The 27,787-nt window shown below is 42.1% G+C and overlaps 2 protein-coding genes and 1 long non-coding RNA gene across 4 annotated transcripts in view; 1 reads left to right on the top strand and 2 right to left on the bottom strand.

Moving 5' to 3' along the window:
- Positions 1-108: 108 nt before the first annotated feature.
- LOC309495495 lies at positions 109-3,948 on the bottom strand. The gene is made up of 3 exons (XR_014204688.1): positions 3,078-3,948; positions 369-2,855; positions 109-277 (listed from the first exon to the last, which is right to left on the bottom strand). It is a non-coding gene; the product is annotated as an uncharacterized lncRNA (long non-coding RNA).
- Positions 3,949-4,107: 159 nt separating this feature from the next.
- Positions 4,108-27,360, top strand: dnm2b (dynamin 2b). 2 transcript variants are annotated; one of them, XM_082165136.1, is made up of 21 exons: positions 4,108-4,437; positions 6,183-6,256; positions 6,511-6,660; positions 6,843-6,927; positions 7,010-7,128; positions 8,064-8,162; positions 9,355-9,515; positions 10,166-10,308; positions 13,316-13,451; positions 15,419-15,486; positions 16,676-16,814; positions 18,489-18,575; positions 18,706-18,776; positions 18,851-18,902; positions 18,991-19,101; positions 20,164-20,273; positions 20,597-20,708; positions 23,076-23,240; positions 23,662-23,888; positions 24,186-24,455; positions 26,257-27,360. In XM_082165136.1, exons 1-21 carry the CDS (start codon positions 4,277-4,279, stop codon positions 26,321-26,323), a joined length of 2,607 nt encoding a protein of 868 aa, XP_082021262.1. In that variant the 5' UTR covers positions 4,108-4,276; the 3' UTR covers positions 26,324-27,360. The 2 variants fall into 2 exon arrangements, with proteins under 2 accessions (XP_082021262.1, XP_082021261.1); XM_082165135.1 differs by lacking the exon at positions 16,676-16,814 and adding an exon at positions 16,144-16,282.
- LOC309495481 (adhesion G protein-coupled receptor L1) overlaps positions 4,799-27,787 on the bottom strand; it is a 163,220-nt gene continuing 140,231 nt past the window's right edge. The window contains exon 26 of the mRNA XM_082165297.1: positions 4,799-5,735. The gene's annotated coding sequence lies outside the window, so the exon portion shown is untranslated. The remainder of the gene's footprint in view (positions 5,736-27,787) is intronic.

Raw genomic sequence — 27,787 nt, 5'->3', positions numbered from 1 at the left:
TTTTGATTTAAATATTTATGCTTTTTCTAAACTGTTCATAGACCCCTGCCTTAAACACTTTAGCAATCTAAAATGATTTGTCATCAACTGACAATAGCTGTCGTCAACATACCAAATAAAAAAGAACAATTTCATGTTGGTAGCACAGCACAAAATGTGGTCGGACAAAAGGTCAAGGTTTAACATCATTTATTAAATACTCATGGAATCAGTCTCACTTCTCCACTAGAAACCACAGTTTGCCCAGAAGTGGTAGTGTTTAAACGAACATCCCTTCCTAAAAGTGCAAGAAAACAAACAAAAATGAACACTCCCACAACTTTTAAAACAAGCAAAATCAAACAATTTCAATAACAGGAAGCACTGACTTTGCCTGGAGCAACTTTGCTGACAAGAGCCAGAAGAGGGATGGCACACCTCCGTACTGCAATGGATGAAGACCTGAGACAAGAACCAAAGCTGTCATTAGGAGCCAATAGACAGTTGAAGACTGACACACTGGGTACTGTACCATTTCCTGCAGAGGAGCCAATGATCCTGGATCTACAAATGTGAACATCTTCACAACAAAGCGCTTGTAGTGGGTTGGCAACTGACCAGATGACCAGCCACTGGAACCAATGTGGTCACTCCCAGTCTATTCAAACCTGCCCCCTTCGTCAGACACCCCATCGCCGCCAGACTTCAACCATAAGTAGATCCAGGTAATGTTCACCGTTGGTCGGAGGTGGAACTGCGCAAATCATTTTTTTAAGTGCTAGAGGGGGTGCACTCTCCCCAGTAGCCTCCTCATCCTGGCTGCAGGAGGCTGCCGGGACCTAGCTCTGTTTAGCCCAGCCTATTGCACGCCGCCAGCGCATTGCTTTCCTGTTGTGGTGTGCTCCCTTAGCCTTGCCTCAAGAGGCTAACCCACAAGGCAGTGGGGCTATTTACCCATAGCTGGGGCAGTGGTTGATGGGCGTCAGGGCGTGTCCACACCACATCTCTGGGGCCCACTGCTGCTCCGAGATCCCCTGCAGTTTAGCCTGAGACTGCGAGGTACCCAGTTACCATGTGTGGCCATGAGGAGGCACTGCAAGAGTCTTGGTGGTGGAGAGGCTGTGTACTGGCGGAGGAGACTTACGCTCTCGGCTCCTCTTTTCACCCCCTTTGAGGGGGCTAGCCAGCGGCGGTAGTTAAAAAGCAAAAAGTTGCAAGCAGCGTGCACTAACTACAAACACCTCCACACTACTGCACTAGACACTTCACACACACCCTGTGAGAGTCACACACACACACACACACACTCCAGATCTGATGAAGGACCTGTGCCTGGACACACTCACACACACACACTCCAGATCTGATTAAGGACCTGCGCCTGGACACACACACACACACACACACACACACACACACACACACTCCAGATCTGATTAAGGACCTGCGCCTGGACACACACACACACACACACTCCAGATCTGATGAAGGACCTGTGCCTGGACACACACACACAAACACACTCCAGATCTGATTAAGGACCTGCGCCTGGACACACACACACACACACACACACACACACACACACACACACACACACACACACACACACACACACACACACACTCCAGATCTGATTAAGGACCTGCGCCTGGACACACACACACACACACACACACACACACACACACACACACACACACACACACACACACTCCAGATCTGATTAAGGACCTGCGCCTGGACACACACACACACACACACACTCCAGATCTGATTAAGGACCTGCGCCTGGACACACACACACACACACACACACACACACACACACACACACTCCAGATCTGATGAAGGACCTGTGCCTGGACACACTCACACACACACACACACACACACACACACACACACACACACACACACACACACACACACACACAGTCCAGATCTGATGAAGGACCTGTGCCTGGACACACTCACTCACTCACACACACACACACACACACACACACACACACACACACACACACACACACACACACACACACACACACACACACACACACACACACACACACACAGTCCAGATCTGATGAAGGACCTGTGCCTGGACACACTCACTCACACACACACACACACACACACACACACACACACACACTCACACACACACACACACACACACACACACACACACACACACACACACACACACACACACACATACACTCACACACACACACACACACACACACACACACACACACACACACACACACACACACACACACCACACTCACACACACACACACACACACACACACACACACACACACACACACACACACACACACACACACACTCACACACACACACACACACACACACACACACACACTCACACACACACACACACACACACACACACACACACACACACACACACACACACACACACACACACACACACATACACTCACACACACACACACACACACACACACACACACACACACACACACACAGTCCAGATTCTGATGAAGGACCTGCGCCTGGACACGATGACGACGCAGTCCTGAAGTGTCAACTAGTCTCTCCCCTGTGAAGGCCTCCTTCCCTTTACCTCAGTACAGATAAAACGTTGTCGGGATAATTCCGGTTCATGTGGATACGCGGAAGCGAAAAAAAAAAAAATCTGTATTAAACATTTTTAAGGCCAGACAAATAATTTGTTGAGGTCCATTTGTAAAGAAAGACTACACGCCTGCGCACATTTATATTGAAACATGCATACCTATAGACTGAACACGTAATATGCATGTGCACGCCGTCGCGTTCTCACAGATTCACGTTTTTGAAGTTTACGCGGAGATGATAAGCTTTTTTTCAATATTATTCAATACTTGCACCTTGGAACTTATTTCAAGGTTTGCGTTCTCGAGCCACCAAACACTGTTTTTGTGCGGATGAGCGGCCGGAGCGCGTTAAGAGTTTTCGGTTAAAATGGTGTCGTGTTAGCGGCCCCTAAGTTTATAACTAATGATCTCCGCAACGGAAGTAAATCAATCAAAACTAACTTTAGCTGTAAAAAGTTTTGTAACTTTGTTACTTTAATTTCCTACTATCACTGTAAAGCTGCTTTGAAACAATCTATATTGGCTATATAAATGAAGGTGACTTGACTTGACTTTTTACTTTTTGACTCACTAAATCTGCCAAATTGTCTTGTATTTCACCAAGTAAATAAAGCTAGGACCATAAACAATGTTTGCATTGTGACATTACTGTTCTGTATTTTATAGTTTATAATTATTTTACCCTATATATTTTTTATACATTCCACTTTAAACAGGCTTACATAAGAAGAGCGAAAGATCACATAAAAATAACGGTTAAAAGAACCATGAAAATAAGGCGGAGCTTAAGGAAGGGCCAGTTCTGATGAAAATATTATCACGATGCAAAACATATAAATAGTCTTAGCTTTATTTAGCACTTTAACACTATTTATTTTTTCTGTTGATTTGGGGAGAAATATTACCTTGACATTTCCGTGTGAGACAGTAAATGAAGTGCTTGACTGTCAACACATGCGTAGCCTAAATTACCTGACACACATAGGCTACAGCTGTACAATTGTCACTCTTGAGTATTACTAAAGTATTTTATGCATGTAATGGAAAAAGATTAAACTGATAATTAGCTGTTCGAACGCCCCACCCTTTTGTGTGTGTGTGTGTTATTGTTTGTGTTTTTTATTTATTTTATTTTATTGCATAACAGAACAATAACAACACACACATACAGAGGATCACAATGTATTTAACTATTATATATATCTATTAAATTCAAAATAGTATCAAAGTAAACAGAATAAAACCATAAAAAACGAATAAAATACAAATAAATTATACAGGGGATAACTTACAAAAAATTCCAAAAAGAAAAGGGTTCAAAAAGTCTTTACATCCGTTTCGCTTTTTTCATTTCTTGCATCTTTTAATGCCTCTAACGCCCCACCCGTTCCCCTCTCTGTCTAGTATTTGATTGACATCAGCAGTGGCCAATAGGAAGCACCTTTCAGTTTGCACACAAGGGCTGTTCTTCATAAGTTTACGGTGGTCTGCTGACCGGATAGGAAAACTTTCTGCCTGCCTGCGTTTTTCTCTCTGTCTGACAACTGGAGTTTGACATATTGAGTCGGTTTTGTTAGTGTTAAAGCGGTTTATTTTGAGTCAGCGAGTTATGAAGTGATCGGTCGAGTTTCTCTGGGGTTTGTGGTGTTTGACCGAAGCTCGTCATGGGGAACCGCGGGATGGAGGACTTGATTCCCCTGATTAATAAACTGCAGGACGCCTTCAGCTCCATCGGCCAGAGCTGTAACCTGGAGCTGCCGCAGATCGCGGTGGTGGGCGGCCAGAGCGCCGGGAAGAGCTCGGTGCTGGAGAACTTCGTGGGCAGGTGACCGTGCGGCTTCGACATGATCAAACACAGTCTTTTGTGTAAACAACACTGAAATAGGACAAATACTTATTCAATTAGAGAGACAAATGTTCTTGAACTTGAAAATGTGTGCCTCACCATTACACTCAAATGATCCGTTGAAGCGGTCAGTGATCAGAATGTCACTGCTAGTCAAAAATTAACCATTTCAGAGTGTTGCTGTGCTCTAAAAGTGATAGTTAACTCAAAAATTAACATTAAAGGCCCGTTCACACACCAAGAACTATAACTTTATCAAATATAGACCGGTAACAGCACAGAGGAACGATATCGTTGGAACCCCTTTATCAAGGTTTTTTTTTCTTTTTTTCAGCTGATAAAACAAACAAATATTGACAGCCAATCAGAATCCAGATCTCGAGCATTTAAAGCGGCAGAGCACAATAAACTTCAGCGAGCGCTTAATATAAATAAAACGTTAAAACATTAAGCGGTCAGTGATCAGAATGTCACTGCTAGTCAAATTTTTTTACTATTTCAGAGTGTTGCTGTGCTCTAGAAGTGATAGTTAACACAACAATTAACATTAAAGGCCCGTTCACACACCAAGAACTGTAACTTTATCAAATATAGACCGGTAACAGCACAGAGGAACGATATCGTTGGAATCACTTTATCAACTTTTAAAACAACTTTTTTTTTAGATGATAAACAATATAAAATGGACAGCCAATCAGAATCCAGCTCGATAAATTTAAAGCAGCAGAAAACGTAAACATCGTTGTTGGTGTGAATTGGCCTTAAAGGGATAGTTCACTCAAACCTGTATGAATTTCCTCCTTCTGCTGGAATTTGGAAGAATATGGGTAACCAAACAGTTGATGGACCCTATTGAGTTCCACTGTATGGAAAGAAATGCTATGGAAGTGAATGGGGACCATTTACTGACCTTTATGTTGTTACAGACCCATTTTTATTTGGATGTTTTAAGACATTTCATGCAGATCTTTTCCATACAACAACAATAATTCATAGTGACCACCATGTCATACTCCGAAAATCACCACAAAAGCATCACAACAGTAGTCCATATGTCTCATTTAATAGTGAGAATGACGGCATACGGGTTTGGAAGGACTGAGTGTGAGTGAATGAAGATATAATCTGTGTATCACTGCAGATCATGAGCGTCTTCATCCTTCAGAGGCTCAAATGTGTTGATTTCTGTTTCTGAATGGTTCACTAAGAACAAACCACATCTAACTGTGTGATTGAGACCGATTTCAGCGTGTGCGGACTTGACATCTTCAGGATTCCTGCTCAAGCAACAGGAAGAGCAACACACACACACACACACACACACACACACACACACACACACACACACACACACACACACACACACACACACACACACACACTGTGTAAGCTTCTATGCATGGAACTTTGGTATGGGAAGTGAAACAAGATTTCCTCTTTTCTTTGAGGGTGTGTGTTTTCAGTGTACTTTGATGAACCAGAGAGTTATGCTGTCATTCTGTGTCATTTCATAAACAAATGAACCCTTCACTGAGAAAGGACCATTTTTAATTCAGTTTTTTTTCCACAGAGTTTCTAAAAAATCTTCTTTTGGGTGTTTTCTGTATATTTTATTGCATTTTAATGCCACAGAAGCTGGCATGGCGTTATACCACTAGCAAACAAAAAGGTTAATGTTTTGAATGTTAGTAATGTTCATTCATCTCTGTTTCTCTGTCATTCAGAGACTTCCTCCCGCGAGGATCCGGCATCGTCACTCGCAGGCCTCTGATCCTCCAGCTAGTCAACAGTAAAGCAGGTATAACACACATTACACCTTCTGAACATCCAATCTCTCACACTTAAAGGTGTGTTCACGCCTTTCAAACTGTCGAAATGGTTACCTGTATTAATTTGCGTCATGACTCAGGTGCCGAGAGCTTTAACCCTGAGAATTACCTTCAGGGCGGCCAAAAACTATATCACTATATTGCAATAATGATAATGATGATGCTGAAAATTCAGCTTTCAGTGTATTAATGATTCTACCTTGATCTCTCTCTGTTCCTCTAGAATACGCAGAGTTCCTGCACTGTAAGGGCCGTAAGTTCGTGGACTTTGACGAGGTTCGGCTGGAGATCGAGGCCGAGACGGAACGAATCACCGGATCTAATAAGGGAATCTCTCCGGTGCCCATTAACCTGCGGGTGTACTCGCCGAACGGTATCTTCAGATCACTCTTCCACAATAAACAATTTCCATGTGTTATGTGTGGTTGTGTATTTAGAGGATGATAAGGAACCGTATTAATCTCACTTTGCAAAATCAACACAGTTTTTTAACTGATCTGAATCAACATAATAATGTTTATAACCGAATCAAACTCACTCCTCTCTCTCTCTCAGTGTTGAATCTGACGCTGATCGATCTCCCCGGCATGACGAAGGTGGCGGTGGGAGACCAGCCGACGGACATCGAGTTCCAGATCAGGTAAGAGCTGTGGGTTTGATGGGCTACAGGACCCGATTGAAACACTGACGGCTCTTCTCCGTGTGTGTGTGTGTGTGATCAGAGACATGCTGCTGCAGTTCATCTCCAGAGAGAACTGCCTGATCCTGGCCGTCACTCCTGCCAACACCGACCTCGCCAACTCTGACGCTCTGAAGATCAGCAAAGAGGTCGATCCTCAGGGTGAGACACACCGAGAACGTTACGAACAAGCGTTCTTCCAGTAGCGTTCACTCAGAGTTACCGGTTCACAAAATATTATTTATACATACAGGGTTCGTACAAGGTGTCTAAAGTGCTTGAAGTGAAATATAAGTCCTGGAAAACCCCTGAAAACAGCCATATTTATGAAAATGTACTTAAAAAAGTGCTTGAAAGACAAAATATGTGAAATTAATGTTTCATTTTATCAATAAAACAATCTTTTCATGCAATATTAACACTGCAGCTCGTCTGATATAGACATAGAGCCATTTCGCATGGCTATGAGTGTGATATTGCTCATATAAATATTCAAGTATATGATACAGCTTTCATTCTTCAGCTCAATCATATATTCATGAGCGGGAACATCATTTTGATTAAGGGAAGCGATATCTTTGTCATAATATCCTTTCAATGGTTAGTGACTACAGTCATTGCATGTGCTGCACTTTATTAGTTCTACCATTTTGTTTGATTAGCTTTTTAGAATTTGAAAGATAATAAAGATATTGTCTGATAAGTGAGATCTCTGACTGAAGTCCTTGAAAACCCAAAAAGTAGTGCTTGAAAAGTCCCTCAAAGTCCTGGAATTTCGTTGTACAGTATATCTGTACGAACACTGTATAGTTTTATTTCCGACACGTTTCAGTTGGACTTTTTTTTTTAAATGTTACAACTTGTTTCAGAATGTTCTGAGAACATTCAAAAGTAACGTTCCATAGTGTTTGAAAAATGGAATGTTCTCATAACTAAGGAAAAACGTTTTCAAAACATTTAAAAAACGACATTTTGAACTCTCAGACTGAGAACGTTCATAAATAACGCTTTCATGACTTGATGGGAATGTTAGCAAAAAAAGAATTGTTAGGTCGGGATGTGATTGGGAAACTTGACCTTTGACCTCTGCCCTGCAGGTCTTCGCACCATCGGCGTGATGACCAAACTGGACCTGATGGATGAAGGAACGGACGCCAGAGACATCCTGGAGAACAAGCTTCTGCCGCTGCGCAGAGGTGCTGCACCGGGGCTTCATGGGGATATAAAACTAAAACCAACAAAACATGTGTTGTAAATAATCAATAAAATGTAATATGGAAAATCGTTAAAGTCAGCCCTACTGTGAGCTTCTAGGCTGTTAATCGATGGTATTCGCTTCTGCTAAGGCCTGTGCTATTTTAGCTTGTTTTTAAAAGTAACATGTTTAATCATGGAATTCCTGGTGGAAAAACTACATTACCCATGATGCTGTGCGGAAAATTCCACCAATCAGAAAGTCGGAACAAACAAAACAGGACAAAATATCTCTTTAGCTCCACCCACTCCAATGAATGTAGTTTAGTCGATCTCTCTGCTCTCTTAAAATGCTTCAATATTCGAAAGCCGTTGAGTTCACAGTCTTGTGTTTTTCTCTGTTTTTAAATTACTTTTTTGCTTGAAAATCAAAGTTTGTAGTGTTGTGATCCTCCTTGTAGCCGGTTGGTTTGGTTCACGGTTTATAATGCTTTATCAAAGTTTATTTTGTTAAATCCCTATGGGAAAAGTGAATGGAAAAAATACTTCTGGAACCAGCACCGCTGGAAAAGGGGGCGGGTGCTAATGCACTGTATTTAAAATATTTACAATAACTATAATAGTATATCAGTAGATATGTTTCTATCCGCCAGTTTTTATGCAAATTTTGGGATATCGCATATAAAAAAAAAATCAGTAGATGGAAATGCGCATAAACTACAATGGAAACACATTTATTGGAAAAATCCTTCGACTCAGCGTCAGCTGTGATTGGATAACTGGAGTAACCAGTGGACCAATGGCATCGCATCATCTCAAATGTTGGTTTGGTGTTTCTGAAACGCCGGAGTGGAAGTGTGTGATCGGAATGATTTGGTTTAATTCCCGCCAGAAGCGTCTCACACACGAGTGTGTTCCCGAACGCTAGAGAACATGACAGCGTTTACTATGTTTCGTCTGACGCTCGAGACACACTCGTTTATGATGGAGGGAGAAAGAGAAAGATTGCAGAAACGTACACTTTTATTACTGATATTTTGTCCTCTTGAGCACATGGAATGGAAACATTGCTATATTTGCAAATGTTTTATACAGTATTCCAGTTTTAAATTCAACTTTGCATTGACACATCGCTAGTGATGCACACATGCATGTTCTGTTATCAGTGATGTGGATGTGTGTGTGTGTTTATAGGTTATATTGGTGTGGTGAACCGCAGTCAGAAGGACATCGACGGCAGAAAGGACATCCGAGCGGCTCTGGCTGCCGAGAGAAAGTTCTTCCTGTCTCACCCGGCATACAGACACATAGCGGAGCGCATGGGCACACCGTACCTGCAGAAAACACTCAACCAGGTACAGACACCCGCAGGACACGTTTGAACTGCTCCTTTAAAGGGGTGGTATAGTGCACTTTTCATAAGATGTAAAATACGTCTCTGATGTCCCCAGAGTGTGTGTGTGAAGTTTTAGCTCAAAATACCCCACAGATAATTTTATACAGCATGTTAAAATTGTCACTTTTTGAGGGTGAGCAAAAACGTTCCGTTTTGTGTGTCCCTTTAAATGCAAATGAGCTGCTGCTCCCGGTACAAGGGGCGGAGCTTCAACAGCTCGTGTCGTTTTACCTCACACATACACATGCACTGAACATTTCTAAAACTTTTAGTTTTTTATGTTCAAACGAGTCAGAATGATGGAGAGACTCCATCTCCTGAAATGTAAATTTTAAGGATTTATGTAAATTTTTGTAAAGGTTTATGTAAATTTTAGGGTTGGTTATGTCACTAAGCCGTGAAGAAGTTTGTTGTAGTCCTTGAAAAGCATTTCTTTAAAAGCAAATATCTCCCTTTGCTTTGAACTTTGAGCGTTGTAACTTTGCAGATGTTGTTTATGCTCGAACAGCAACATTACACACTAACTAAAGTTAGAAAAGTCAAATCATAATCAACCACCCCTTTAAATGCACTGTTTGGATTTGTCACGTTTCTGTCAACTCTTTGCAGCAACTGACGAACCACATCCGGGACACCCTGCCGGCGCTGCGCAGTAAACTGCAGAGTCAGCTGCTGTCCCTGGAGAAGGAGGTGGACGAGTACAAGAACTTCAAACCGGACGATCCTGCGCGCAAAACCAAAGCACTGCTGCAGTGAGACACCGACACACTAACCTCTCTGCAGCTTTATTAAGATTATCATATTACATATTGTGATGCAGTTCTGTAGAGGGTTGGGTGTGGAGAACCGGTTCCAGAATTCCTTCCTCTTATTGAGTCCTTTGTGTGCATTTTAATGTGATTTTAAACCATTCAAGTGCAAGAAGACTCATGCACTGTTTTCTAAAGTGCGCACACAGAAAGCCGCTTTTCATACTCAATAGTGGTGCGCGATACTGAATTTGCACTTGAACAGACAAATACTCACACAAATATGTCAAAATATCCCCGTAAACACAGTCCGTTACATCTTAAGTGGACATAAACAGTTGAGAAAGAAAACATGTGTATCAGTATATTGGATTCGTGCAGCTCTTAAAGTGACAGCAGCCTAATATTCCTGACGTCTCTATAATAACACTAATATTCCTGACGTCTCTATAATAACACTAATATTCCTGCCGTCTCTATAATAACACTAATATTCCTGCTGTCTCTATAATAACACTAATATTCCTGATGTCTCTATAATAGCACTAATATTCCTGCCGTCTCTATAATAACACTAATATTCCTGCCGTCTCTATAATAACACTAATATTCCTGATGTCTCTATAATAACACTAATATTCCTGCCGTCTCTATAATAACACTAATATTCCTGACGTCTCTATAATAACACTAATATTCCTGCCGTCTCTATAATAGCACTAATATTCCTGATGTCTCTATAATAGCACTAATATTCCTGCCGTCTCTATAATAACACTAATATTCCTGCCGTCTCTATAATAACACTAATATTCCTGATGTCTCTATAATAACACTAATATTCCTGATGTCTCTAATAACACTAATATTCCTGATGTCTCTATAATAACACTAATATTCCTGATGTCTCTAATAACACTAATATTCCTGCCGTCTCTATAATAACACTAATATTCCTGCCGTCTCTATAATAACACTAATATTCCTGCCGTCTCTATAATAACACTAATATTCCTGCCGTCTCTATAATAACACTAATATTCCTGCCGTCTCTATAATAACACTAATATCCCTGACGTCTCTATAATAACACTAATATTCCTGACGTCTCTATAATAACACTAATATTCCTGCCGTCTCTATAATAACACTAATATTCCTGATGTCTCTATAATAACACTAATATTCCTGATGTCTCTAATAACACTAATATTCCTGCCGTCTCTATAATAACACTAATATTCCTGCCGTCTCTATAATAACACTAATATTCCTGCCGTCTCTATAATAACACTAATATTCCTGACGTCTCTATAATAACACTAATAGTCCCGCTCTATAATAACACTAATATTCCTGCCGTCTCTATAATAACACTAATAGTCCCGCTCTATAATAACACTAATATTCCTGACGTCTCTATAATAACACTAATAGTCCCGCTCTATAATAACACTAATATTCCTGACGTCTCTATAATAACACTAATAGTCCCGCTCTATAATAACACTAATATTCCTGACGTCTCTATAATAACACTAATAGTCCCGCTCTATAATAGCACTAATATTCCTGCCGTCTCTATAATAACACTAATAGTCCCGCTCTATAATAACACTAATATTCCTGACGTCTCTATAATAACACTAATATTCCTGCCGTCTCTATAATAACACTAATATTCCTGACGTCTCTATAATAACACTAATATTCCTGCCGTCTCTATAATAACACTAATATTCCTGCCGTCTCTATAATAACACTAATATTCCTGCCGTCTCTATAATAACACTAATATTCCTGCCGTCTCTATAATAGCACTAATATTCCTGACGTCTCTATAATAACACTAATAGTCCCGCTCTATAATAACACTAATATTCCTGACGTCTCTATAATAACACTAATAGTCCCGCTCTATAATAACACTAATATTCCTGCCGTCTCTATAATAGCACTAATATTCCTGCCGTCTCTATAATAACACTAATATTCCTGACGTCTCTATAATAGCACTAATATTCCTGACGTCTCTATAATAACACTAATATTCCTGCCGTCTCTATAATAACACTAATATTCCTGCCGTCTCTATAATAACACTAATATTCCTGCCGTCTCTATAATAACACTAATATCCCTGCCGTCTCTATAATAGCATTAAATACAAAAGACTAAGAGAAAGTTCACTCACTGTTCATAACTAAATACATTTTGTAACTATATTTTTAATGTATATTTTATTTATAAAATGCAGTGTTATTTTGTTTTAAAACAGTTGATTAGTTTCTGTATTTGAATACCTGACAATCTTAAAACACTGTTTATTTCAAGCGTGTCTTTGTTCAGTTGCATTTATTTGTGTGATTTGCTCATTTATTTGTTCTTTTTTTAATTCCTGAGTGTTTACTTGTCTTCAATAATGCTTGAAATGTGTATAGTTGTTTTTTTGCTATGGTATTTTTAAACCATATAGGCAAAAGTTTATTGTGTAAGTGTTCGTAGTTTTCAGCCACAAGGAAATGTTTTGCCAGGAGAATTAGAATAAATGTGAATGATTTTTTTTATTTTACTTATTGGAATCTAAATTAGGAATCGCTAAGAATCGGACAGGATAAGCAGAATCTGAATCGTTAACATTCGAACGATACCAAACCCTGGTTCTATATCACCCAAACCTTTTAAGGACAAAAATGAGTGTGAATAGAAGAGAACACATGCATTAAACTACTCTGTGTGTGTGTGTGTGTGTGTGTGTGTGTGTGTGTGTGTGTGTGTGTGTGTGTGTGTGTGTGTGTGTGTGTGTGTGTGTGTGTGTGTGTGTGTGTGTGTGTGTGTGTGTGTGTGTGTGTGTGTGTGTGTGTGTGTGTGTGTGTGTGTGTGTGTGTGTGTGTGTGTGTGTGTGTGTGTGTGTGTGTGTGTGTGTGTGTGTGTGTGTGTGTGTGTGTGTGTGTGTGTGTGTGTGTGTGTGTGTGTGTGTGTGTGTGTGTGTGTGTGTGTGTGTGTGTAGGATGGTGCAGCAGTTCGGCGTGGACTTCGAGAAGCGGATCGAGGGCTCTGGCGATCAGGTGGACACGCTTGAACTCTCTGGCGGAGCACGAATAAACCGCATCTTCCACGAGCGCTTCCCTTTCGAGCTCGTTAAGGTACGCTAGCCTCGTTTAGTCACTAGGTTTGACTTTATGTCTGGTTTCTCTGGAGTCTCACTAGCTTGAGTTAATGGATCTCCATTTTTTTTTGTGTGTTCTGATTGAAATAATAATGTCAAACCTGCAGCATATTCTGTAGAGCTGCACGATTAATCGTTAAAAGATGGCGATATATCGATTCAAACATCCACGCGATCCTAAATGACAGAGATTCGTCTCTGTCTGTTAAACCTTTGACAAAATCACAGTGAACATTCAGATCTGTGTTCAGATCCAGAGAGAGCCGTTGTCATGTGTAGATATGAAACACAAACCACGTTTTTCACAGTATCAATATTTCTGTCTTACAATCATGCATATTATCACTAGAGATGCACCGATTGATCGGCTGGTGACCGGAATTGGCCGATTTTTCACGTGATCGGTCATGACGTCGGTCAGTCTGACATATGCTGATTTTATGCCGGTCAAATGCACTCGGGCGCCGCATGATTAAAATCACGCAACATCAGCGTCACACGTGCACACGGAACACACATGTAGGAAACCTCGTGAATTACGTCTGTTTCACACCGCAAGCATCAGCGGCGCGTATTTTTCCAGCGTGCATGTTAATCAATGAGTGCATTCACACCGGGAGAAGGCCGCACGTGAGCGTCAGTGAAGCGGAGGGTTTCGGCACGGGTCTATTTTTGCAGCGCTGCTCACGCTCAATTAAAGTGAAAGCACACTTTTGATGGACAAACTAAAAATGATTTCACACAAAAAGTGCTCAAAATGCACAGAATAAGCATGTCTAGTGTGTTTCAACAAGAACTGGAGTATGTCAGAAAAGAAAACGAAGATTAAAAAATATTTGTAGAAGATTTACCCATTTAAACCTGTTTTAATTTTTCAGTTTTGGTCGCAAGTATGGTTATGATTATAACAAATAGATAAAGTAAACTAGCCAGAAAATATAGAAATATCTTTATACTGCAAGGCTATATTTGTGTATATATATATATATATATATATATATATATATATATATTTATTTATATATATTATTTTATTGCCATTACCTGTTTTCCCTGTTTTTATACAGAAGTTTAGTTTGCTAAATATATAAAAAAAATTTAGTTGGATTTTGGATATGAAAAGAAGGAAATGGTTCTTCCATAACACTGCACTTCAGATGTGTGTGCATTTCAGGAGTAATTTATATAGTTCTATTTTATAGGGATTATCTGTTCAAAAAATTATCTATGTTCTATGCAAAATGTAAAATGTTCTATTAAAGAAAAGATAGAAAATAAATGTGTGTGTGCGCTGTGAAGTGGTTAGAAAAAAATGAAATCGGAATTGGCTGAAATCGGTATCGGCAGGTCAAACTCAATGAACAATCGGAAATCGGCCAAGAAAATTGTAATCGGTGCATCTCTAACACCGAAGTATTGAGATGAAAGTTTATAGTTCGGATATAAACACTGATATGTATAGCTAACCAAAAATAGAGCAAATCACCTTTTGAAAGTAACTTGACGCTTCAAATAAAGATTATTACATAATTACACCAGTAGGTGGTGACAAGTGACTGTTAAACGATTAATTAGTCATTTAATCATAAATGTAAGAGATTCGATCAAAAATGCTGATTCATCCAGTAATGAAACAAGTGAAGCCTTTATGAGTGAGTCATTGAATAATTCACTCAACCTGCTTAAAAAACAAATAATATAAACGAGTTAAACATTTTAAAATAAACTGCAGCAATTAACATTTTGTCTGAACCTCTAGTAAATCACATGTGTTTAGTTGTCTATACAGAAGCATGATCTCTGTTTTAAACCAAAAAATCATGATTCTTACTTCATCCAGAATCGTGCAGCTCTGACGTAATGGTAGAAGTTACATTTTCAGCCAAACATTTCCTTTTAATCTCATTACACAGTAGATAAACGTGTTTGTGTGTGTGTGTTTAGATGGAGTTTGATGAGAAGGAGTTGAGGAGAGAGATCAGTTACGCCATCAAGAACATTCATGGAGTCAGGCAAGAACACACAGACACGTGCACTCGTTTCAGGAGCATCATTCACTCAGTTATTAATCTCCTATATCACACATGCTGGATCGTTTAGTCCGCTTTCATCGCAGCTTTAACCTCTTTAACATTAGAACTGTTAGAAATGAATGTACTATATTTTATTCAATGTTTTTAATTTATTTTATATTTTGTATTTTTATGGGATTTAATGCTACTAAATTATATTTACACCGTATTTCTCGTATATGACTCGTATAACGCTGTAGAGCACAGACTTAAGTTTGATCTTTTTAAAGAGGACACTTGGCAGATCATTGCTGAAGTGGAAAAAAAGGTGTGACTGTTATTTACAAGACCATTTAACCTTTTCAAATTATTTTTTTGTATGTTCACATAGCAGACTTTTACCAAGGTTTGAACCATTCCAATGAAAAAAAAAAAAAAAAAAACGTAACATTTTCGGTCAAAAATCTAAGACCGACGAGCACAGATACACCACACATTCAACATGCACTTACTGCTGATTTTTGACCAACTCAACAAACGCTCATTAGAGTCATGGTTTCTCGAATCGGACACGCTGTGTCTGTATCGTTGCACACAGATCAGCATGGTTTTACTGTGTTTGACTGTGTGTGTGTGTGTGTGTGTGTGTGACCTCAGGACGGGGCTGTTCACCCCTGACATGGCCTTCGAGGCCATCGTGAAAAAGCAGCTGATCAAGCTGAAGGAGCCGTGCCTCAAATGCATTGACCTGGTCATCCAGGAGCTCATCAATACGGTCAGGCAGTGCACACTGAAGGTAGACACGAGAGACGCCTGAGCATGTCACGCTAACCGCTCCGCAAAGCAAAAACACGCTAGCCATGCTGCTTCAGGCTGATTGACTGACTACAACAATGAAGATATAACGAAAGCTGCTCGGTTTGTAAATTACATCTCACATCAGCCACACAATCTGACATGAACGGTCCCGTAAATGTTGTGTTTACACTCAAATAGTGTTAGAAAACCGCGACTAGCAGGTTAAAGAGCAGCGGTTCCAGAAAAGACGCGCGTCACCTTTAGGAACGAGGACATACGGAATGAATGAAGTGATGTGCTTGTGTTTTCATCCACCCGTCCACTTTTTCCCAATATTGTGCCCCTTAATTATCCCCCCAAATAACACCTGCGCTGTCCCATGATCCTCCAGGACGGGGCTGTTCACCCCTGACCTGGCCTTTGAGGCCATAGTGAAAAAGCAGATTGTTAAACTGAAGGAGCCGTGTCTCAAGTGTGTAGACCTGGTGGTGTCTGAACTCGCCACGCTCATCCTCAAGTGCACTGAGAAGGTAAAACATGACCGTTTCTGGCAGATCCCGTAACCAATCAAATCCAGTCCTATAACTGAACCTCCTTTGATTGACAGATCCCATAACCAATCAAATCCAGTCCTGTCACCGAACCTCCTTTGATTGACAAATCCCATAACCAATCAAATCCAATCCTGTAACCGAACCTCCTTTGATTGACAGATCCCATAACCAATCAAATCCAGTCCTGTCACCGAACATTCTTTGATTGACAGATCCTATAACCAATCAAATCCAGTCCTGTAACCGAACCTCCTTTGATTGACAAATCCCATAACCAATCAAATCCAATCCTGTAACCGAACCTCCTTTGATTGACAGATCCCATAACCAATCAAATCCAGTCATGTCACCGAACATTCTTTGATTGACAGATCCTATTACCAATCAAATCCAGTCCTGTAACCGAACCTCCTTTGATTGACAGATCCCATAACCAATCAAATCCAATCCTGTAACCGAACCTGCTTTGATTGACAGATCCCTTAACCAATCAAATCCAGTCCTGTAATCGAACATTCTTTGATTGACAGATCCTATAACCAATCAAATCCAGTCCTGTAACCAAACCTGCTTTGATTGACAGATCCCGTCACCAATCAAATCCAGTCCTGTAACCGAACCTCCTTTGATTGCCAATCCTATAACAAATCAAATCCAGTCCTGTAGCCAAACATTCTTTGATTGACAGATCCCTTAACCAATCAAATCCAGTCCTGTAACCAAACATTCTTTGATTGACAGATCCCTTAACCAATCAAATCCAGTCCTGTAACCGAACCTCCTTTGATTGACAAATCCCATAACCAATCAAATCCAATCCTGTAACCGAACCTCCTTTGATTGACAGATCCCATAACCAATCAAATCCAGTCATGTCACCGAACATTCTTTGATTGACAGATCCTATTACCAATCAAATCCAGTCCTGTAACCGAACCTCCTTTGATTGACAGATCCCATAACCAATCAAATCCAATCCTGTAACCGAACCTGCTTTGATTGACAGATCCCTTAACCAATCAAATCCAGTCCTGTAATCGAACATTCTTTGATTGACAGATCCTATAACCAATCAAATCCAGTCCTGTAACCAAACCTGCTTTGATTGACAGATCCCGTCACCAATCAAATCCAGTCCTGTAACCGAACCTCCTTTGATTGCCAATCCTATAACAAATCAAATCCAGTCCTGTAGCCAAACATTCTTTGATTGACAGATCCCTTAACCAATCAAATCCAGTCCTGTAACCAAACATTCTTTGATTGACACATCCCTCAACCAATCAAATCCAGTCCTGTAACCAAACATTCTTTGATTGACAGATCCCTTAACCAATCAAATCCAGTCCTGTCACCGAACCTGCTTTGATTGACAGATCCCATAACCAATCAAATCCAGTCCCTGTAAAGTTCAGTGTTTGTCTGTGGTGGATGAGCTCAGCTTGTGTTGGTTTTTGCTTTGTGGGGATTATATTTACTAATCACACACAGTCACATTCGCCGTCAGTGTTTGGTTAAACACACATTGGTTCAGGTCTGCATGCAGTCCTTCTCATCCGTGTTTATTTGACGTCTTGATAAAAGTCTTTCTGGAGACAGTAATGATGTGTGTGTTCCTGCTGCCGCTCTCAGTGTGTGTTTGTGTCGTAGTTGAACTCATATCCTCAGCTGAGAGAAGAGACGGAGAGAATCGTCACCACATACGTCAGAGAGAGAGAGAGCAAAACTAAAGACCAGGTGTGTGTGTGTTCAGAAACCTTCCTCCGGTTATTTACTGCTTCATTTCTTTATGTAACATTAATATATATTTATTTGTTTATTTATTTATGTTTATGTATTTATTTGCATTTGTGTGTGTGTGTCGCAGGTGATGCTGCTGATCGACATCGAGCTCTCCTACATCAACACCAACCACGAGGACTTCATCGGTTTTGCCAAGTGAGTGACCTCTGACCCCTGTTGACCCCTATTGACCTTTGACCCTGATTCAGTCTAACAGCAGTGTGTTTCAGCGCCCAGCAGCGGAGCGCGGCGGTCAGTAAGAAGAGGGCGATGCCCAACCAGGTACAACATCATCATCCACACACACTCAACAGGCTGCCGATTGGTCTGTTCTTTCTCCTCATTATCATATTCCCTCCCCTCGCTTCAGGTGATCCGACGCGGTTGGCTGACCATCAACATCAGCATCATGAAGGGCGGGTCCAAAGACTACTGGTTCATCCTGACCGCAGAGTCCCTGTCCTGGTACAAGGATGAGGAGGTGAGGGAGGGAGGGAGGTAGCGAGCGAGCGAGGGCCAAGCGCGACGCAAGTGTGTTTTGCTAGTTTCAGCCCGACACAGTTATCATTTTCACGTCCTGCACCACGTTGTTTAAATAGTAAATGCATTTGCGCCCATTTATACACCCATGGGCAGCTGGTCTGAGAACGAGGTGTGTGTTCTGGCGCATTGTTGGCACATTGCTATTTTGAGGCAACAGAAATAGACTGAGTCATTGACCGACTGAAACCTGCTCTAAAGTCAATGGTGCAATTTTTTTTTTGTTATTTAATGAGCGCGTTAGTAATGTGTGCCTATAGGCGGGTCCACAACGCGCATACTCTCTGCTTATTACACACACACACTCTGCTTATTACACACACACTTTGCTTATTACACACACACTCTGTTTATTACACACACACTCTGTTTATTACACACACACTCTGTTTATTACACAAACACTCTGCTTATTACATACACACTCTGCTTATTACGCACACACTCTGTTTATTACACACACACTCTGCTTATTACACACACACTCTGCTTATTAAACACACAGGGCACACAAACATGACAAATATTATAAATAAAAGGATTACAATGTAAAAGATTATTATTGTGTACATAAAGATATGGTGAATCCGGCTTGTCCCGTAGATGTTCTGCTTGCGCACTTTGACCTCGCGCACGAGCAGATCCGTTTGCGCTCTATCAAATTCCGTCATGTAAATAGCGAATCCGCCATGGCACGAGTGCAACTGGCATCTAAAGGGAATGGGAGATGAGACTCTGATTGGTTTAACGCACGTAAATCCCAAAACACACTCATTACTCATTAAGAGAATAGGGACAACCCTTATAGACCATGCGCCGGGAGCACCAACCATTTATCCTGTCGTTAAACTAGCAAAAGTGGATTCGGACACGCCATAAGTGAACTTGTGCCCTGCGCTTTAGACCATGTGCTTAGATCGTCAAAATAGGGCCGTGAGTGTGTTTAGATGTTTATTCTTCATGTTTGGTGAAAATAATCCCTGTGTGTGTTTGTGTTTTCCAGGAGAAAGAGAAGAAGTACATGCTGCCTCTGGATAACCTGAAGCTGCGAGACGTTGAGAAAGGGTTCATGTCCACCAAACACACATTTGCCATCTTCAACACCGAGCAGAGGTGCGACTGAGTTTATGTTTGTGCTCGGTTCACACCTCTTCATCCGAGTGTGGCTCAATTATTACGCATATGCATGCATTTAAGCCTACCGACACAACGTCATTGCCATAGAAACTAATGCAGATATTCCAGAAAACTGAAGAGCTGCACGGGCACACACATCGGATCTGAACAGTTGCGATACACAGTGTGGACATCAATCATTTTAGATCAGATTCCAATCGAATACACAAATAATCGGATTTGGACTGACAGTGTGAACGTAGCCTTAGTTACAAATCAGTCATGAATCTGATTTCATATGTGTGATGTTGTGATTTCAGGAATGTGTATAAAGACCTGCGTCAGATCGAGCTGGCCTGTGACTCTCAGGAAGATGTGGACAGCTGGAAGGCCTCGTTCCTGCGGGCCGGAGTCTATCCGGAGAAAGACCAGGTCACAGTCTGACCCCACCCTGTGTTTCACCTGTCTCCCCTGTCCTACCTGAGTCTCATCTCACCTGTGTCTCGTCTCACCTGTGTCTCACCTGAGTCTCACCCTGAGTCTCGTCTCACATGTGTCTCATCTCACCTGTGTCTCGTCTCACCTGTGTCTCACCTGAGTCTCACCCTGAGTCTCGTCTCACCTGAGTCTCACCCTGAGTCTCGTCTCACCTGAGTCTCACCCTGAGTCTCGTCTCACCTGAGTCTCACCCTGAGTCTCGTCTCACCTGAGTCTCACCCTGAGTCTCGTCTCACCTGAGTCTCACCCTGAGTCTCGTCTCACCTGAGTCTCACCCTGAGTCTCGTCTCACCTGAGTCTCACCCTGAGTCTCGTCTCACCTGAGTCTCACCCTGAGTCTCGTCTCACCTGAGTCTCACCCTGAGTCTCGTCTCACCTGAGTCTCACCCTGAGTCTCGTCTCACCTGAGTCTCACCCTGAGTCTCGTCTCACCTGAGTCTCACCCTGAGTCTCGTCTCACCTGAGTCTCACCCTGAGTCTCGTCTCACCTGAGTCTCACCCTGAGTCTCGTCTCACCCTGAGTCTCGTCTCACCCTCGTCTCACCTGTGTCTCGTCTCACCTGTGTCTCATCTCACCCTGAGTCTCGTCTCACCTGTGTCTCACCTGTCTCATCTCACCCTGAGTCTCGTCTCACCTGTGTCTCACCTGAGTCTCACCCTGAGTCTCGTCTCACCTGAGTCTCACCCTGAGTCTCGTCTCACCTGAGTCTCACCCTGAGTCTCGTCTCACCTGAGTCTCACCCTGAGTCTCGTCTCACCTGAGTCTCACCCTGAGTCTCGTCTCACCTGAGTCTCACCCTGAGTCTCGTCTCACCTGAGTCTCACCCTGAGTCTCGTCTCACCTGAGTCTCACCCTGAGTCTCGTCTCACCTGAGTCTCACCCTGAGTCTCGTCTCACCTGAGTCTCACCCTGAGTCTCGTCTCACCTGAGTCTCACCCTGAGTCTCGTCTCACCTGAGTCTCACCCTGAGTCTCGTCTCACCTGAGTCTCACCCTGAGTCTCGTCTCACCTGAGTCTCACCCTGAGTCTCGTCTCACCTGAGTCTCACCCTGAGTCTCGTCTCACCTGAGTCTCACCCTGAGTCTCGTCTCACCCTGAGTCTCACCCTGAGTCTCGTCTCACCCTGAGTCTCGTCCCACCTGAGTCTCGTCCCACCTGAGTCTCGTCCCACCTGAGTCTCGTCCCACCTGAGTCTCGTCCCACCTGAGTCTCGTCCCACCTGAGTCTCGTCCCACCTGAGTCTCGTCCCACCTGAGTCTCGTCCCACCTGAGTCTCGTCCCACCTGAGTCTCGTCCCACCTGAGTCTCGTCCCACCTGAGTCTCGTCCCACCTGAGTCTCGTCCCACCTGAGTCTCGTCCCACCTGAGTCTCGTCCCACCTGAGTCTCGTCCCACCTGAGTCTCGTCCCACCTGAGCCTCGTCCCACCTGAGCCTCACCCTGAGCCTCGTCCCACCTGAGCCTCACCCTGAGCCTCGTCCCACCTGAGCCTCACCCTGAGCCTCGTCCCACCTGAGTCTCACCCTGAGCCTCGTCCCACCTGAGTCTCACCCTGAGCCTCGTCCCACCCTGAGCCTCGTCCCACCCTGAGCCTCGTCCCACCCTGAGCCCCGTCTCACCTGTGTCTCACCCTGAGTCTCATCTCACCCTGAGTCTCGTCTCACCTGTGTCTCACCCTGAAGGCGGCCGCACACCGGACGCGCAGCTCAGCGCCGTGCCGCGTCGCGCCACGTCTAGGACAACTCTCACCTGAAAATCCGATAACATCAGCAATTTTCTGATTTCTGTAAATAAATATAAAACTAAATGTATATTGCAGCACAGGGTGAAGTCCGTATATACATTAACTACGATTTGAGACACATAAATGTAAATTTAATATAAAACTATGTAAATTGCGCTCTGTGGCGCAGCAGAATTTTGAACAAGGTCCTGAGCCGCCGCGGACAGACGCCGAAAGGCGCTGCCGGTGTGTGTACTCTCATAGAGAATAATGTGTTCGAATTTAAAAGACGTGGCGCTGCGCGGCGCTGAGCTGCGCGTCCGGTGTGTGACCCCCTGGAGTCTCGTCTCACCCTGAGTCTCGTCTCACCCGAGTCTCACCTGTGTGTCGTCTCACCTGTGTCTCGTCTCACCCTGAGTCTCATCTCACCTGTGTGTCGTCTCACTCTGAGTCTCGTCTCACCTGTGTCTCATCTGAGTCTCAAACGCACATCAGTCTCAGTGCTTCTCTCCTGAATCTCTCCAGACTCTCTCCAGACACTCAGTGCTGACTCTCGTCTATTTCCCGGTGTTTCCCAGGTGGAGAACGGGGACGGTGTGGCGGCCGACTCTCTCTCCATGGACCCTCAGCTGGAGCGGCAGGTGGAGACCATCCGAAACCTGGTGGACTCCTACATCGGCATCGTCAACAAGAGCATCCGAGACCTGATGCCCAAGGCCATCATGCACCTGATGATCAACAGCGTAAGTGTGGGCGGGGCTTACGCCATCATCTTACACTGATCACATGTCTTATTCACTTTAATCAGCTGTCAATCACAGAAGTTACTTTGCTTTTTGATTTTCTGTGGTTTTAGCTGTGTTTTTTTGTGTTTTTTTACAGTCATTTTTATTGTATATATTTATATGTATTTATTTAAATGTAAAAAACATTATTTTTAAAATATTTTTTTCTTATTGATTGTTGCGTTTTTTCCCCCTCCACTGCAGTTTAGTTTGGGGATTTATTAATTCTATTGTAGTTTTGCGGTCTCTACCTGGAAGCCTCTAGCGCCACCAGCTGTGTTCAGTGTGCTCAGAGCATCCAGGTGTTTGTTGAAGTCGGACTGAGCCGGTGTGTGTGTGTGTGTGTGTGTGTGTGTGTGTGTGTGTGTGTGTGTGTCAGGCGAAGGAGTTCATCCACTCGGAGCTGCTGGCGTACCTGTACTCGTCCGGCGATCAGAACAGTCTGATGGAGGAGTCGGCAGATCAGGCGCAGAGACGAGACGAGATGCTGCGCATGTATCACGCGCTCAAGGAGGCGCTGCTCCTCATCGGGGACATCAGCACCAGCACCATATCCGCACCGGTCCCGCCTCCGGTGGACGACACCTGGATACACACCGACCCCAGGTACTAACATTCACAATCAGTTAATGAGATAAAACATGAAAAGTTAATGCAAGGTTTCCTAAAATCATAAAACCCTGATTTGACACATGAATTACTGATGCTTGTACACTACCAGTCAAACGTTTTGTAAAAAGCATCAAAGCATCAGTAATTCATGTGTCAAATCAGGGTTTTATGATTCTAGGAAACCTTGCCTTAACTTTCCATGTTTTTATCTCATTAACTACGAATATGTCAGATCTAGTAAATCACGTGACTGTTCTAGTACTAACAGAAGTGTTTCTCCGTCTCCGTCAGTCCCCCGTCTCAGCGAAAGCCGTCGTCAGGCGTGGCTCCGCCCCCAGGCCGGCCCCCTGCGGTGCGCGGCTCCACCCCCGGCCCACCGGCCGCGCCGCCCCTGAACCCCTCGCCTGCATTCGGGGCTCCTCCGGTGCCGTACAGGCCCGGCCCGGCTCCAGCCGGCACTAATGCGTTCGGGAGTGGCACTCTGGACCCGCTGGCTCCGCCTCCTCAGGTGCCGTCCCGCCCTGCCCGCGTGCCGCCCGCTCTGCCGCCCGGCATTCCCAGGTACGACCGACACCCTCCGCAAACACCACACAGATTTATACAGAACTTCCAATTGCCTCTATTATGAAGGCTTATGAATATTAATTAGATCACATGGCAAGTCCCATAACCTATTAAATATTCATGAGCCACAGATTATTCGTAGTAAGACTCTCTAATTGGCTAGCTGACTAGCAGAAGACAGCATCACACTTGAGTTTATTATGAGATTTTACTGATATTAGAAATGGTTGGTCTTGTGACAGCACTAATTATCTGCTAGTTATTTGCTTTTCATTAACATATCGAGCATATAATAATAATAATAATAACAAAATTATTAAAATGTTACACTTAAAACTTTTTTTTTAAAACAATATCACTTCATTTTTCATCGTGGCAATTTGTTGCCACACATTTTTAAAAGATTAATTAAATTGTTTGTGTTTTATGCATTAATTTCTAATAATATATTTGTATTAAATCATAAATCCAGAGAAATTAAAAAGGCAACACAGAATATATGAAAAAAGAAAACATTTCATAAGGAATTCATTATTGGATTTTTTTATTTATTAAATTGTTTAAGTTTTATAAATTCAATAAATTATACATACTTATTTATTATTAAAACTTAATTAAAACCATTATAATGGAATCCAGCAAAATAAAAACAATGAAAAAATGAAACGGATTTCATAGAGCCCTAAAAATGTACATTTTCTTAAACTTTAAGGGCGCTTTCACACTAGCACTTTTGGTGCGCACCCGGGTTCGATGATGTGAACGCTGTCTTCCGAACTCGGGTGCGCACCCGCGAACCGTACTGGAGTCCGCTTAAAAAGGTGGTCTGGGGTACGGTTCATGTGAACTCGGGTACGGTTCACTGCTGATATGAACGCAATCGAACCAAACCGTGGAAGTGAACCGCTATTGATGACGTATAATGTGTCTTCGGTGGACAGCCCGCTGTCTTTGAAACGTTTTCAGAATTTTCATGGAAGACAGACGCAAGTGTTTCTGTATGTCTATGTTGAAAACAAAACCAAAGGTTAAAAAAAAGAAGAACAAATGTCAATGAGCAAGGCTATCCATTTGGGCGCCTTTTCATTCGCGGTTACCAAGCAAACACCATTACGCCAGCTGCAGCCTGATGACGCAAGCGTACCGCGGTTCAGATAGAAATAATATAATGTGAACACAGTCCATCGGGGGCAGGGGGAGGGGCAGGGGAAGGAGGGGGAGGGGGGAGCAATCGAACTCGGGTTCGGAACAGGCAATCGAACCAAGTGTGAAAGCGCCCTAAATAAACTGTTGTTGAATATTGAAATGTTTACATTTCCATTAATTAATTATTCAAATTCAATTAAACCATTAAAATGGAAGCTAGAGAAATTAAAATGGGGAAAAAAAGCTCACTTCCTTTTTTTTTTACTTCTGAATTTAAATTCTTTAGGCATGTTTCTTGATTACTAAAATTGAATTTAAGCATTAACACAGAATATAAAAAAAAAAAAAAAAAAAAAAAAAAAAAAAATGGAATCCAGAAAAAAAATGAAAATGGAAAAAAAAGTTAGTTTTGATAAATTGTATTTATAAATTAATTCAGTTAATTAGACATGCTTACTTATATCTAAAAAAAAATTATTAAACCATTTAAATAGAATCTTGAACAAATAAAAATGAAAAAACGGAATCCAGAAAAAGTCAAACTGATTTTATAGTGCAGTAATACCATGATGTGTTTTCCTGTGTGTGTGTGTGTGTGTGTGTGTGTGTGTGTGTGTGTGTGTGTGTGTGTGTGTGTGTGTGTGTGTGGCAGGAGACCTCCAGCGGCTCCAAACCGGCCCACGATCATCAGACCGTCAGAACCGTCTCTGCTGGACTGAGACTCTTTCAACTCAAACACTGCCAAAGCAACCAACCACACACTAACACACACTTATACACACACAGGGACTAATACACACTAATGCACACACACATAGACACTAATACACACACACACTGACACTAATACACCTACACAGAAACTAATATACATACAGACAGACACACGGACACACACACTCACATACTAATACACACAAGTGCAAATAAGGGCGTCAATTCAAAGTTTGATTGACACGTGATTTTTTATACACTTTAAATAGTAGTTCTAGTAATAATAAGACATATTATGATTTGTTTAGATTAGCCTTTCCATTGTTTTCAGGAATTTCAGGGAACTTGTTGGGAGAACGAGCAACACTTTAAACGGATGACATCATCCAGCACGTATGGTCCGTTCACACACGCGTGTCTTAAACCGAGAGTGGCGTTTACAGACGACTGAACCTCTTTAACACTCCTCCTCTGTGTGTGTGTGTGTGTGTGTGTTTATAACGCTCTAGACATCTCAGAGTAAGCGCTCATCGTTCATACGAGGAATAATGCGCGTCCGCTAATACGCTTCACTCTGAACCTGTGGAGTGTTTCGCTTTCACCTCTTCATTAGACGGCTCTAATTATGAACACTTGATTTCCGAGAATAAGTCTTATTCAGCTTCACTTCTCAAGTACACCAGTTTTATGGATGTTTAGATGTTTCTACTTGAACATGAGTGCTTTTATATTATCATGTTTGACTAACAGGAGGTTGAAACGATGACCTTTTCCTCTCATTGGTTCTTCACTCCTTCATGTTCCCTTTTCCATGACCTTTCGCAAGGACTGCGAACAAAAGCTTAGAATAAATGCAGTGATTATATATCAATAAAAGGGCAATTTGTTAAGCGACTGCTTTGATTTCTTCATATTCACAGTCTGAGACCCAAAGATGTTTTGTCTGTAATGGATGTGATTGTCTTAAAAATTACTGACATGAAACTTCCTTTTATTTCCTAAATGTGACGCATTTCCAAATAAAACCAGATGTGTAATTTGACACTCGAGTCTTCATTTCTATCCATGAATGAATACAAAATTTCAAATTTGTGGAAGTGTTTGGTACTGCAGCTGAACACAGTCTCACTGAAAGCTCATTTATTGAGATATCAAGCTCAAATTTTGAAACTTCTTTAGAATTATGGCTTTGATTTTCTTGCCGTTTTAAGAGTAAAACGTGATTTTGAAAATATAGATTTCATATAAAAATTTAAATGAGTTTTTTTTTGTTATTTTTTCATAACAATACGTAATATTCTGTTACTAAATTCACTTTTTTCACTTAAGCAATGATCTGCCAAGTGTCGTCTTTGAAAAGAGACCAATCTTAAGTCTGTGCTTCAAGATTTACCACAGTTTAAGTTGGAAATTAAATGTTCAGGTCTAAATGGATTATAAATACAGCGTAAATATAATTTAGTACAAGA

This window comes from Leuciscus leuciscus (genome assembly GCF_965113295.1).
Source record: "Leuciscus leuciscus genome assembly, chromosome: 3".
NCBI lineage: Eukaryota > Metazoa > Chordata > Actinopteri > Cypriniformes > Leuciscidae > Leuciscus > Leuciscus leuciscus.
This window is presented reverse-complemented; position numbering and strand designations above follow the sequence as displayed.